Consider the following 14,863-nt stretch of genomic DNA (forward strand, 5'->3'; position numbering starts at 1 on the left):
CAGACATGCAGCGTATCCTCCTACCCACATATGCTAATTGCTTTCAGCCCCTAAAAATCACACAGTTGTTTGCAGCTTTTTAATCCTCATGTGTAAATAACCCGACTGAGGTCCAAGTTATGAACAATAAAGTCCAGGAAACTTTCAGAATAGCGTGTCATTAAACCCGTCTTGATTTTATCTTGCTAATCTAATGGCACTGATGTGTACCGAAGCCTGTGGGGAAGGAGGAATGACTCCCCAGGGCCCTTCGCATCGGCCCGAGAGCCAATTTGCTGGCTTGCCGTGACACTGGGATAGCACTCAGATTGGGAGGGTGGATTTAAGAACCCGAAGAAGAGACTGAGACCCCCTTAGGAGGAACCTACGGATGTGTAAGCTCAGGATACCCCCTCCTGGGCCTCACCATGGGTCTGCACGCACCGCGGCGGTGCAGGGACTGTGGGTGACAAATGCCTACACGCTTTGCCTAGGCAAAACTCAACTGCGCCGCTCTCCATTTTGCACTCGCACGTGAGAGTCTGGCACACAAAATGGAGGTCCCCGTGTATTTTACGGGCAGCGGCTGCAAATCCAGCCCGAATCCACCCACTCTACGGGGGCCACGTCCTCCTCCTACGAGCCGAGCCGCAACGATGCCACATGGAGCGATGCTAGTTAGAAACACTTCCAAAAAATACATAAATACACTGTTATCTCTTCAAAATTAATTACACTGTGACGAGGGGATCAGCCAGGACGCTGCCCTTGCAATTGGGCACAAAATGCTGCAACCCCCCAAAGAACTTGCTGGAGTAAAACTGCCCCACACATCACAGGCACCATGACCCATGTGCTGGTCCCAGCTGAGGTTTTTGGTGGCTACCATAATGCAGGTGATAATTAACAATAACCAAAGATAAAATGAATGAAGAGCATCACATGAACGGAAAAACCAAAGTGATTAAAATGAATTTTAGTCCACCGACAACTCTTATCTACCGAGAGCCCTCACTGTCGTAAGGAAACCTTCAGGGTCGGCTGCTGTTAGGAGGCTAAAATAATTTGCCCTGAATTTACAGCCTGTAATTTAATCAGCAACTCCAGCCCTTGCCTGCACGGAAGGGAGCGGTGGCAGAGCCGGACCCACAGTTCCCAGCGAGGATGCCCCCCCAAAAGCCATCCTACCGGGACAGTCCCAAAGCCCCAGAGGGTCCAACTTTGGGATGCGTGTGGCAAAGCACAGGCTTTTCGGGAGGGGTTGAGGGTTTACAGAGCAGCGAGCTGGGGTTTGTTTGCTGGTTGCGAAAGCCTCAGCCGGTGCCTGAAGCCGAAGCATTGAGGGGAAGAGGAGGAGGAGGAGGAGCTGCGAAGAAGCTCAAGGCACGGAAAGCGAGGGATGTCCTTTCCTTTACATCCAAATGGGGAGAAAATACATAATTGTAATAATAAATAGCGGGTTTTATGAGCAATTAGGATTCCACTGTCTCTTTGAAGGGTCTGAAAAGCTGACACGATGTTCTGGGTTCTCCAGATTCAGCTTTGAGGCCTCAACCAAGAGAAACATTCAGCCCCGCTGTGTACAGCAGTGACCACAACAAAGATTGTGGTTTCTCCCACACTCGCCTTAAATAGATCTAAATTAATGCTATTCATCATTGGGTGGAAAAGAAGGGAAATATAAAAGTGCAGTTGCTTGTAGACAAGCCAGCAGCGCTGGGCAACTTTCTTACCAGTCAAAGGCTTCTCCCGCTTCTGTACCTCGAAGCCCGCCGGGGCAGGGAGGTATGGAAATAACGTGCCCTTATACCGGCCAACCCCATCACCTGGAAAACATCCTGGGCATATGAAATACGTCTTTATCCTGTGTTTATTTGTTGTTGCTGTTGTTGTTGTTGGAGAAAGGGGAAAGCTAAACCACATGACTGAACGCTTGCCAGGGGTTCGTGATCGAGCAGACCGTCCCAAGTGCCGCACCAGTTAGTATCTGAATTATCACAGATACTCACCAGCTCAGTTACAACTGCACAGGGAGAGCAGTTGTCCCACCTAAATCCTGCTTCTGTCAGCTACTGCCTTGCTCGCAGCTGCAGAAAGCGGCCGGTCCTGCTCCTCAAAGCGGAGAGCATCGATAGATGGAGATATCTTTCTGTGCCATGCAGGGTGTGCAGATCGCTGCGTGTCGTGCACACCCGTGATAGGTGGGTGCATGAAATTTGGGGTGTTGAAGAGCTGTAGCTGTCATCTCCCCACCTCTCCCGCATGAGAGATAGACCCAGGCTCCCACCACTGACTCTTTATGGGCACCTTCTATAAGCAATGCAAATTCTGCCTTCTCCTGGTATTCCTTGAGGGTAGAAATACCGCGAGATGTCTTCGTTTCACTTTTTGCTTTAAAAGTATAAATGTCTCACCGTGGTAAAAATTAATGGAGAAAAAAAACCCCTATGAGCCCCCAGAAAGTAAAATCTCACCTGAACACTGAACTGTTCAGGTTCCCCTGGGTGTGTGCAGGGAGCCCTGTACAAGAAAAGCGTGTGAAATACCTGGTGCAAAGCTGGCTGAGTATTTTTTGGTAAGAGTAAATGTAATCGGCGTTTTCTGTAGAAACAAATAGGGACTATTAACATCACAAACAAAACTTTAAGGGCCATTTTGGATGTACGCTGTAACAGCCACGGGCTGGAAGTAGGTTTTCAAAAGCCTTATGTACGGAGAGGATGTCACGGATGCTTTAAAAGTCTTCAGATATGTGTAAAAACGACATATATTTTACATATTATCACCACAGAACAATTACCATTTGAAATGTGCCCCTTTTTAACTACCATTATGAGCCGAACCATTTTGGTTGAAACTTGGGAGGGAAGGAGGAAAAGAAAAAAAGCCCACTGATCTTACACCTGCTCTTTAGCAGTGGGAAGTGGGTTCTCAATCTGTTAACATGACCATCTGGCCAATCTGCATATCACGGCTATCTGGATTACTGTACGATGGAATGACAATAACGTAGCCAAAACAAAAGTAAAATGCATCAAAAACTAACAGTAGCGCAGCCCTTTTGATTTTAAATTAAATAATAAATGTGGTATCACAGCAAAGTGAGAAAGTCAGCTAAATAATTAAAAATGAGCCTTCGCTACAGCGTAATTAAGTAAACAATATGGTGTGTGTTTCTATATGAGCCGGCAATTGTTTCCACCGTTGAACGCTCCACTTTTGCAAAGCAGCTATCAGGAGTTCAAGACGCTGCGACAGCTCTTTTGGTGATGTACAGTATTGTCAGGACACCTCTCACATCCTTGCAACACGCTGAACCGGCTGCGGCTATTAACAGGATTAATGCAGCAACAATCAATACCAATTGTACTAAAAGATTACGGCACAAAGCCTTATGTACCTTTCGGACTCCCTGATACCTCCACGGGTATTTTGGCTATCTGCAGTTGTTTTCCGCATTAACCAATCTTTGGGTTATTCCCATTGATGCCTCTCTGCGGTGGTCCAAGTAGAAATATTTTAAATCTGCCGATGGGAACGTAAAATGGGTCTGCTTAAAGTTCAAGCTCGTGTACTATATACTATTGCCCAGGCAATTAGCCACAGAGCGTATTTAGACGCTAAGTAAATTTTCACAGTCGCAGAAATAAGGCTGACTTCTTGCATCTTCGCTGGCTTCTGTTCTAAACACGAACAGAAAAATGAGCTCATGTAAATAAAACCCTAACCCCACGTTTTTCTTAAATCTGGGATTTTTAAATGCCCTTCTGAAAGATTAAAAGATTTTCTCTGCCACAAATACCGCGCTAGCTTAATTCTCACCCGAAGCGCATAATGATGGCCGTCCAAAAAAATAAATCGGGCATCGCAGCATCGCCTCCTGGCCTGCCATCCAGCTTCGTCCACTGGAGAAGTCTCTAAAAACTATGACCTCTCACAAAATTTAACTACTTCCATTGCAAATCTATTCTCCAATCTGATCACATTAGCAGAAGGAACTCCAAAGCAGTAAAAAACTCCAGAAAGTTCTCGGTTGAGTGCCTACTAATGAACAAAGGTTAACTTTATCTAAAAGGTCAAATGCCTGGTGGCTAAGGTTGTGACCTTAACAACTTAAATTGTGACCTTGCCACGTGCCTAGTATATTGTAGATTCTGATACAGATCATCTGGTAAAGGACCGGTCATAAATTAGCTTTACTGTTCGACTCCCACAAAGAAAACGGTTTGCCACAATGGTTTCCAACTTGTCATTTGATACAAGCGCAGAATAAGTGAAAACTAAAAAGCAAACCCAAGTTCAGGGTACGAAAATGCCGCCTGCTTTTAGTTAAGCAGATTAGAAATTGCAAACTGAGAGCAATACTCTAGATTTCAATAAATTTTTTGGTCAACCCCTAATTCACAAAACACCAATCTTCCTTTCCTTTTTTTCCCCTTTTTTTTTTTTAAACAAAAATGACATGTAGTTTGCCTATTTGCATGTTTTTGTTTTCTCTTTCTAGCCAGTTCTTAAGGAGAATAATTGATTTCAGTAGCTTTGTAAGAAGCACTATTTAAATCTGTGCACATGTGTTCCCTTACAGATGATAGTGCCTACTGAAGAAAAAGCGTGGATTCAAAGCAATAATTATTGTACATGTTTAGAAGGAAAGGGGCATCTCACTGCCGAAGTCATCTCGAATAAGGGCATTTTGGAAGAGAATACTCCCCCCCAAAAAAAGACGACGAAGAGTGGAAAAAAAACCCAAGAAAAAGAGAAGCGAGCACTATGGGTGAAAAGGTCACAATGGTTTTGGCACGTATCTTCAAGCACGTTTCGGAGTCTGTGCCTCCTGCCAATACTGGCAACTTCTCAAAACTTTTAAGGAGGTAAAAACATTGTTTAGTGTTTACAAATCTTCTGTACTATAGCAGATGCTTGTCAAATCCGCTATATGTAAGTTGACCAGCCTACCTAATATTTGTGCTGGCGACTTCCTCCTTATAAATAAGCGGTCCATACATTTGGGGAGCAAGGTCTGATGGAGTTTGAGACAAAGGACCCTTAATATTTTTTTTCTTTTGTAATTTTCCTGTTGCGCACCCGGCACAAGCTGCCATTACTGCGGGTCTGCGGGAACCAATGGCTGTCAACTTGGCCAATGTTCAGGTGTAACAAAGACTGCTGGGATACATCGGAGGGGGGAAAAAAAGGAAGAAAAGGGGGGAAAAAAAAAGGTAGCGTATACGCGAGGTTTTCGGTACACCTCGGTGAAGCAATATAGACAGCCACCACGCTGTGCTACCTCCTAAAAATCAGTTTGTCCCCCTCCCCGGTGAGGTTTAGCAAGGAATACGCCAGCACACGCTACTGCATTAAGAGCACAATGCGATGCGTGCGATCAGCAAACAACGGCCAAAAACACGAAGCAGTGCGGTCTGTACGAGTGCGTTACTGCTTACACAAAACCGCAAATCCAACCAAAAAACCAAGCCTAAGCCTCGCGCTAAGTTTCTGCGGCAAACATCTAGTCCGAAGAACAATTAGTGCAATTGCTGCCCATTGACGATGAAGGGAGAAATAAATGAGAGTTCGCTATCAAGGCACTGTTTGCCAACAGCATGCTGATAAGATGGTATATCCCTAATCAGAATATCGAACTTTTATAACGCTTATTGCCCGACTGTTACAACAGGGAAAGGATCCCTTCAAGCTCCCTGGAGTACTTACACCCCTGGGCTTGGTCCTTTTCTCCCCATCCTGCATTTTTGTGACCCTACATGCAGGTTAAACCAAGACCGTTGGTTTCTATTAACAACTTTTGCACTCCGCAGAAGGCTGCTTTTCATTTAGGAAACACAATACAGACCAGTATTTACCAGCACTGCACTACATATAAATCTAAATAATAAAAACCTGCTTGCCGTATAGCACTACATAGTGGTTTTCAGCCGTGGCTATGAAAGCACTTTAAGTGCATCACCCCGCTGCAATGTATGGAGGAGGAAACTGAGGCAGACAAAAGGGATGCAAGTCCCCGGTCTCCTCGGGGACGGTGATGGAACAGGAGGGGACCCACAACGCCCCAACCCCCGTCTCCCTTTGGTTAGCCAGTAATTGGTAATCCTTCCTTCACCGTGCCCCATAATAAATCGCAGAGTAAATAAATCATTTTCCGCAATATTTGCCTACCTCCCCTTCGCCGTAAACATGCAGTATGATTAACCACAGTGCACCGAAGTGCAAAGTAAATTTCACAGCTTATCTGTAGGAAATACTGTGAGGATACTCAAAAGTTATTTCCGAACAGGGATCGTACCTGTAAAATCACAGCGGCAACACTGCCTATTGCAACAAGCACTGTGGGGACTCAGCACAGAAAACTTTGGGGTAGCCCAAACTTTCTGCAAGCCCCTCCAAAATAAGGTGGCATCGGGAATGCAGGCTCCTAGTGCTGTAATTTGCTCAGTTTTCTTACCAATATAATTTTATATAGAAGCCATTTCTACTAATACGATTCCTCTCCCCTCTGCTCCATATTTTTTCCAGCCTGTCCAGCCCCTCAACTTTTGCAAGTTCAGGCTGAAAACCAGGGGGACATATGCATACTAGACGTGAAAACCGGGGCCTAGCACTTCACACATGCACATTTTTCTGCAATATAATCACTCAGGAGAACTACAATAGTGTACTATTTTATCCAGTCAACCTACTACACATCCTCTGAGCACACCGAGCCACTCTGCGGGCAGGGTGTACTTTGCGCTGGAGTCAGAGATCCCAAGATTTTCATTGTCATCACACGCAAAAACATCTCAGATCCCCCCCCACCCCCAACCACAATATTATCAAACGAGGAATTTGTTTCAAGACCTGCTCGGCTTCTCGGTGTATAAATTGTGATATTTCAAGAGGGTTTAAATGCCTCCTTTTCCTCACAGGATTACTCGGGGGCTTGTTTCGTGGACGCTCAGACCTGACGGCTAGGTTTGCTATCGAGGGACCGTCTTCCCCTTTCCCTCTGAGCCCAATCCTGTGGGATTTATACGCCCCATCCCATCCCCACAGAGTGAGGATACCTGGTACTCCTGACCCACTGGCCTCAGGGACCTCTAGCCTTCTCAGACTACTTTGTGCATAACATATACAAACTTTTTTTTTTTTTTTTTTTTTTTAAAAATTAAAATCTATCTGCTTTCCCCCAGAATCAGGATAAAGGAAGCCGCATCTGCCTGCGACCCCTCCTAGGACAACATTCAGGATAACACCTGTGAAGGATGCCCGAAACGCCATTAACCCTGGGAAAATGAAAGCCGCTTTTATGTGGCTGCACCTTAAAAGCCCACGAAGGAAAAAAAAAAAAGGGGGGGGGAGTTTTGGCACTCCCCTCGCCGCCCTGGGAGGGTGATAACCGGCATCTCCCGTTCCCTCCCCGGCTCATGCAGCCGCCGCCGGGGCACGGCACCCGGCACAGAGATAAACCGAAAAGTTGGAGAAGGTGGTATAGAAAAGCACTTACCTGCTGCGTGCACAAAGTATGCCAAATATAAATCGAGTTCCTTAACAGAAACTCCTATATGGTGGGGCTGTACGCACAGCCCGGGGTTAGAGCACTGTGGGGACTTTACAAGGCGCTCGCCATCAGTACTTTCGAGCGGAATACCTTTAAATAAAATCACCATAACAAGGTCCAACCTCCAGACCTTATCTGCCTGGCGAAGGCAGTCAATTCTTCTCATCTTGCCCTTCTGGTCTGGATTGGAAAGAACGCAACACGGAGGCTTTTTTCCTGTGACTGTGAGAACAAAATCCTCCCGAAATTCAGGCCTGATATCTTTCCGGAGCTTTGCCAGAAGTCTGGATGCCCATTTTTGCTTTACCTCGGGTTTTTCACTTAGCAGTTCGTCCTTCACGGCTCTCTCTTCCTCTTTTGACATGCGTTTTTCATGTTTTTTGAAGTATTTTCTTTTTCGGGCTTGCAGGTTGAACCACGTGTACGCAAACGCTCGGACGTGAGGCAGAAGTGCTTCGATGAAGGGATGAAATTCATCCTGAAAAAGTTACAGAGAAGGGTCGATGTCACCGAAACCATCAACAAAAAGCCTCCAGAAACGGGGCTTTCGCGCGAGGCTCTAAGGCTCGCTGGGACGGTGAGAATTGGGAAGGTGCTTATACATTTTACGGGCTGCGGGACTCGTACCCCTCGCCGATGGACCCCGACCCCGCCACCGCCACATCCCCGCTTCACCTCGCGCTGACCCAAAACCTCCGCTCCCAACCCCCGAAAACGGGGTCCAGCTTGAAACGAGCACCCAGGTGGAGATGGTGCAACGGTGGGGCCCTTTCCCCAGCCCCCAAATCTCTTTAAAAAAAAACAAAAAGGGAGAATGAGTTAAAAGCTAAAAACTCTGCTGCGAGTCCACTTGTGGAGCGCGTATCTCCCTTTGCTCTCTCCCTGACCCCGCTGCTTGCGGTGTAGCCAGCGTATGCCCGCCAATTTGGCAAATCCTAAACATTTGGATGCCAATCAATGTTTGTATGGGGAAGTCTAAAGTATAGTAAAACTTTCCCTAAGATATATTTGGAAATAGCAGCAGGCAGTATAGTAAAATGCCAATATAGCTGCATATACAAATATAATGAGGGGTGGTTTTCTCTCCATTTCCTAAACGGCGAAGACAGTAGAAAGTAACACGGCCGATTTATCCCGCGTGCGCAACAATAACTAACACTAAAATCCTAGAAAAAGCAAGTCTCACAATTTTTTAAGTTTTGTTTCTATTTACTCAAAAAGAAAAAAATAAAAATCTGATATTCAGGCACATTAGGACAAGCCAAACTCCGAGCCTTTCTACAAAATAAAAAGAAACAGGAAAAATTGAAAAATGTGGTAACAGAAAACCTTAGCATGACTTGCGCAAATACGCAAAGAATTACTGATTTTATCTTTATACGTTGTGTCGTATTTTCATATATTTAAAAAGAAATCCCCTACTTGGAAAGTCAGTTTGGCCATCCAGAGGCACTGCTTGCTTTGTGTAACGATGAGTTAAAGATCACCCCTCTTCCTTGGCACAAAAATAATCATGATTAAAATTATGCTGACAATTAAAAAAAATGCAAGAAAGACCCCCTGATTTTGTTTAAAAAAAAAAAAAAATGTATCTCTCCTCAAAATGTACTGCATAAATCAGGCAGAGAGATCAAAACATATTACAATACACTAGGACCACGCTTTTTGTTTTTCTCTGAATAAATGAATGACCGAACTCTGGGCTGTGCATAAAAACGTATATAGCCTGTGGGGGCCTGATCCAGTACTGCGTGCTGGGAACATCTCTGCTTCCAGGGGCCGAGTTCCTCTTTCTCTCAGGATTGGGCCCTCCAGGAGGGAAAAATAAAGTAATTTGTGCAACGTTTCCCCAGCATGGTAAAAGCCACCCGCTGCCTAGCGTTGCAAGACAACACTGGGGATTTTTCAGATTAACTTACTTTTTTTTTTTTTTTTTTTTTTAATTATCCCATGGAGTATGTTTCCTACCCCAATCATTTCAGGACGTGCAAATACTGTTATTAAAACAGACATCTTACGTCCTTTCAACACCTTACTTTAACTTGCATTTTCTTTTCAAAAATTAGGAAAAATTGAGAAATCAATAGCAGAAATACCTATCAGCAAAATCCTGTCGTAATTCAAGACCTTCTGCTGACTTTCCAAAAGCTTTCATTGCACTTACTCTGAGTGGCCCCTGAATTGTAAATACTTAAATCTATAGGTAATACCACAGCATTTATTTTTATTTTAAACATAGATTGTTAAAAACTACCAAAACCGGCACAATATATTTCATTATAGCACAGCAGAGCGGCAGTAATCGCAAGTACTACAAATGATTATTAAAATACAAGCAGGTAAAATAAAATAAATCACTCCAATGATTGGCACATTCCTCTTCCCCCCCCCCCCCCCAATGGAAAAGATCATAGTTTCAAATTTCAATAAAGTTTTTTTTTTAAAAAAAAAAAAAAAAAAAAGATTGCTGCGAGTTTGCAGTCGGCAGATTCAAAAAGTGAGAGGAGGCACAATCCCAGCACATGGAGCTGCTCTCACCCACCAGAAACAGCTCTCGGGGGGGGGGGGGGGGGAGGAAAAAAATAATAAAAATATAAAAACTGCAGGTCCCTACAAGCTATTAAAAATAATAAACCCTCCCTTCTGATCCCTCCTGTCCTTCCCCTTCCCCACTCAGCGAGAGTCAAGGAAAAAAGGCCTTTTGTCAAGTGGAAGTTTATCTGCGAAGGTACGCACAGCAGAGGCTCGACAGACCCACAATGAGCCAGGGGAGCGCTTCAAGCGTTCCTAGTTTCTAAACACGTCTTGGTACATCCTGAAATATTTTAACTTTTCTGCTTTGAGCAGCGCTTTGTCCTGCCTGATCTCATGTGCTCGGGACTTTTTTGGCTCGACGCTGGATACTATCCAAGACAGAGTCGCTTTAACCTGCGCTAAAGCTGATTTCTACGATATGAACCCGAAAGGGGAGGTAAAAACAACACCCGAAAAACAAAAGAAAAAAACCCAAACCACTTTAAAAGACTTCGGTGGCGGGGGGGAGGAGGGAAGGTGCTTTTTGGTGTAAAGTCAGGGTCCATGGCTGAGGTAAATGAAAAGCACCGCTGCTCGGCGCGCGAGGTGTGCACGTCCCTATTAGACTCCAATGTGTCTTTTCAAAATGGTGTACGAGGAGAAAAGGTTAATGACTCATAAACAGACCAACTTTCAAACTGTCTTGGTAAACACGCCGCTCCGTAAAATTGCACGCTTCAATCTCGGCGGCGAGGTACTAGCAAAGTCGAAGTGGAAATAAAAGCACTCGGGACTGATCAAACAAAATTGGGCTGGAAGTGGGGAGGGAGGGGAGCAGTTTCTGCACAATACAATTATTTATTTCAGTGTTATTGTAGCCCCCCCCCCCAAAAAAAAAAGTTTTGGAAATGTGTCGATGCAAGTGTGCTAACAGATGTGCAGACTTGTCTGCAGCCTCGCTGCAAAATATCAAGATTTTAAGTAACTGGTGGAAAAGGAGATTATCTTTGCCTTTCCCCAAGTTAGCTTTAAGGGAAACTTTCAAAGTATTTGATAAAGATGTTTCCTTTCCCCCCTCGGCGTTTGATGGGTCACCTAAAAATAAAAGGCACCAGAAAGCTGGGAAAGCGAGAATAAAAAGTAAGTTCTTTTCCCACTGCACTACTCTCCAAAGTTTGAGGATACAGCTCTTCCGAGAACAGCCCGTTTCCAAGCAGCACCTAAAATTTGGGCCGCACAATTCGGTATTGCTTATATCTAAATTCTCCTCTGCTCTTCAGAAAGGTGTAAAAAAAAAAAACAACCTACCACAAAAGAGCCCCAAAACCCAGCCCAAAGGCGCCCGCAATAATGTAACACTGCAAAGGACTCTTTTGAAACAATATATTTCTGCTGATCTTTTTGAAATTAAGCCAGCTACGGTGACCCTTGTTAATATTTTTACAATCCATTTGCTTGTAAATCTATTAGAAGATGTGCATATGTTCCCCAACTATTTCCTAGATCTTCAGCAGATATGTAAATGGAACGATGTTTAGATTTTTCCTGACAGACGATACAAAATGCTCGTGCCATTTCAGTTCCAGTGCTTGGATAAATACGCTCATAACTAGGATTTCTGTTTGTTTCCTTTTCTAACCCACTTTCAAAAGCTTCCCTTTAAATCTGAACCAAAACTTCAGACAAAAAAAGAAAAAAGAAAAAAAAAAACAAACCCAAAACTCTGTCCCAAAACTCGTATCAATAAAAGCTCCTGAAATGAAAAATAGGAAATTGCTTGCAATTGCTAAGGGCTCGCCCCCTTTTTCTACAGAAAATGACAGAATCACCTAATTGATCCTTCGGAGGGAAGAGTTTGTCAGGAGGCCTGTAATCCTCCGATTACTTTCCCAAATGTGCAACAAGAATGCGAGATTTTCACAACTGAGCAAAAGCACAGTGCCTGGCTTTTTTCTTTTTTTTTTTTTTGTAATTTAAAAAAAAAAAAAGGGGGGGGGGGGGGGAGACACCCAAGACAGGGAGCAACCGGCCCGTGGATTTATTTTCTCTCCTTAATGTGCAACTGGGCCTACTAAATCCAAGAAGCCACACGTGCAGATGCAAAGCGATGCGGTACGTTGCCGGCCCTCCGAGGAGCGTATTGCTGTCCCTCCTGCAGAACTGACAAAAACCCAGGTATTTTTCAGAGTTGAATCAGAGGCGCAAACTTTGGCCAAGGCAGAGCACGGAGTTGCATCCCGTGTCCTCTGCAAACTCCCTCCGCTCCCGTTTTCCTCCTGCCTTTAATCATGCGGAGGGTTTTTAAGCCCGGTGGTGTTTCGTGCCCCCGCCGGCCTGGCTTCTCCTCACCAGGCACCCACAAATTTGGGGGGGGGGGGGGGGGGGGGAAGGCTGGGGAAGGAGTGGGGGGCCCCAGCCAGAGAAGGGGACGAAACTTTTGCAGCTCTTCAGGCTGCCTGGGAAGGCTGCTTCCCCTCTCTCTGCATTTCCTCGCCTTTTTCTCGACGGAAAGAGCCTGGAGAGGCTTTCTCACCGGGAGAAAAAAAATATTCAAATTAAATTAATAAGAATAATGTAGTCAAAATCTCCTGCAGGAGGAAATAATCTGGGGTTTGAGTCCACCACAAAGCATTTCCTCGTTAAACCATTATATCCTGCTAATTGAAGGTGTGTAATTTCGCGTCCTGCAGCAGCGCGCGGGGAAAGGGGGGGAGGGGGGGGGGCCGGGCAGCGCTCCGCGGCCGCGCAACTCGGGGGCACGGCGGGGCGACCCCCCCCGCGCAGCCCCGTCCCGCCGCAAGCGGGGGGCGCAAAAGTTGCGCCGAGTCCCGCGGGGGCCCGATCCGCGGGCGGGAGGGTCGCGGGGGTTGGGGGGGGGGGGGGCGGGGGGACGACACCACACACGCGGGACAAGTTTGCGGGTGTCCCCCCCCCACCACCACACGCACACACTCCCCGGTGAGGTCCCCAGCGGGGGCGGCCTCCGCGGGGCTGCGCGGGTGCGGAGGTCGCTCCGCGAAGGGGGGGGGGGGGGGGCTGCGCCGCGCCGCACCGCACCGCGGGAGCGTTACCCAGGTGCGGGGGACGGTCCGCCTCCGCGCCCGGGGGGCGGGGGGGCAGCGCGGGGCCGATGCCGCCCGCGCCCCCCCCTCACCGCGTAACCCCGAGCCCGGGGCGGGCGGGGGGTGCGGGCCGTGCCGTGCCCGGCGCCTGGGGCCGGGAAAGGCGCAGCGGCTCGCAGCGCTGCCGGGGGCGCGGAGCGGAGCGGCGGTGCGGGGCGCTCCGGCGCGGGCGGCGGCATCGATCGCGGATGACCAAGCACGGCGGGGCCGTGCGGGGCGTCCCGCAGCACCGCGCCCGCGCGGGCCCCCCCCCGTTAATTAAACCATTAATAAGTAGGCGCCATTAGCCATGTGCCGATACAAATGGCCGTGCGGGAAGGGGGGTGGGGGGGGTGGGGGGGGATGCAAGCGAAAGGCAACAAAGTTAGTTTCGGCGAGCTGCGTTTCTGCCCCTTCCCCGGCGCGCACACCGCGCACCCCCCGCAGCGCCGGCCCCATCGCGCCCCGGCAGCCGCTTACCTGGGTGAGACAGAGCGGAGAATACATGACTGCTGCGGGGGGCTGCGGTTTGGAGGTGTGCGTGTGCGGGGAGAGAGGGAGAGAGAGAGGGGGAGAGAGAGAGAGGGAGAGGGAGAGAGAGGAGGGGGAAAAAAAGAGAGAGAGAGAGAGGAGAGGAGGGGGAGCCCCGAGCCTGCTTCTTGCTTTCACATTTCCAACTCTGCCAAACTGCAGCCAGCGCGGAGCCGCTCCATGAGCTGAACTTTAACCCCGCCTCGACTTTCCCGCACTACGCGCTCGGCATGCCTGCCCCGCGCGCCGTTAAAGGCATAGCGCACGCTGCGCGCCCCTCCGCCGCCGCGGCCCCCCGCTCCGCGCCCCTCCGCGCCGCTCTGCGCCGCGCCGCCCGCTCAGCGCTGCGCGCCGCCCGCCCGCGGGGGCGGGGAGGGGCGGGGAGGGGGCTGCGGCGCCGCCGCCTCCCTCCGCCCCGCCGCCCCGCAGCGCGGGCAGCCGCGGAGAGGCGAGCGCCGGTCGGCTCAAAGTTTGCTTCTTTTGGGGTTTTTCTGTGGTTTTGCTTTTTGCCTTTTTTTTTTTTTTTTTGCCTGACGGCTGCGGGGCTGCGGCTCCGCTCGGCCCTTGGCCGGGGAAAGGGGGGGGGGGAACGGGGAGGGGGGGGGGGGGGAGCGGCGCTGCGTTCACAACTTTCCCCATCCCCTTTGGCACTTGTCATTTTAAATCAAGCGCTTTATGGTCAGGGGTGCTTATTCCACTTCCAAAAAAAAAACAAAATTGCAACACATCAATTCAGCTGCACGTCGCACACCCCCCCCCCCCCCGCCGCCGCTTACTAATAAAATCACTCCTTAAAAGTGAAGCGCTTAAAATTAAAAATACACCCGCGCCTCCTGCCACTTCTTGAGCGCATTGTTTTGGCACCGGCAACGTTTGGGTTTGGGGTTTGGATGCTCTCCAGCCCGCTCATGGGGACTTGGAGGGTGTCCCGTGTGTTGCCCCCCCCCCCACTCCCCCCCCCCCCAAATACACACACACCTTGGGAATAGCGTTTCCCACTGATGCTGGAGGCAGTTTAGGTGACCCCCGCGTCCCTGCGCGTAGTTATCCGCGCAAGGGGGGGTGGACACAGGGAAAAATCCCATGCATAGGGGGACATGGGGAATAATCCCCCCACGCAGCCCCCCCCCCCCCCCCCCCCCCCCCTTCCCCGCTGCACCGGTCCCAGCCTTTTGCGGTTTGC

At 48.4% G+C, this 14,863-nt stretch overlaps 1 protein-coding gene across 4 annotated transcripts in view; it reads right to left on the bottom strand.

Annotated features, from left to right (window-relative positions):
* The window catches only part of NFIA (nuclear factor I A), a 247,552-nt gene extending 233,747 nt beyond the window's left edge, over nucleotides 1-13,805 (bottom strand). For all 4 annotated transcript variants that reach the window (XM_075711627.1, XM_075711626.1, XM_075711624.1 and 1 more), the window contains exons 1-2: nucleotides 13,630-13,805; nucleotides 7,481-8,012 (exon numbers count right to left, since the gene is read on the bottom strand). In XM_075711627.1, the coding sequence (XP_075567742.1) occupies nucleotides 7,481-8,012; nucleotides 13,630-13,656 (559 nt within the window). In that variant the 5' untranslated portion in view covers nucleotides 13,657-13,805. The remainder of the gene's footprint in view (nucleotides 1-7,480; nucleotides 8,013-13,629) is intronic.
* Between the last annotated feature and the right edge of the window lie 1,058 nt (nucleotides 13,806-14,863).

This window comes from Pelecanus crispus, chromosome 5 (genome assembly GCF_030463565.1).
Source record: "Pelecanus crispus isolate bPelCri1 chromosome 5, bPelCri1.pri, whole genome shotgun sequence".
In the NCBI taxonomy this organism is placed as follows: Eukaryota; Metazoa; Chordata; class Aves; order Pelecaniformes; family Pelecanidae; genus Pelecanus; species Pelecanus crispus.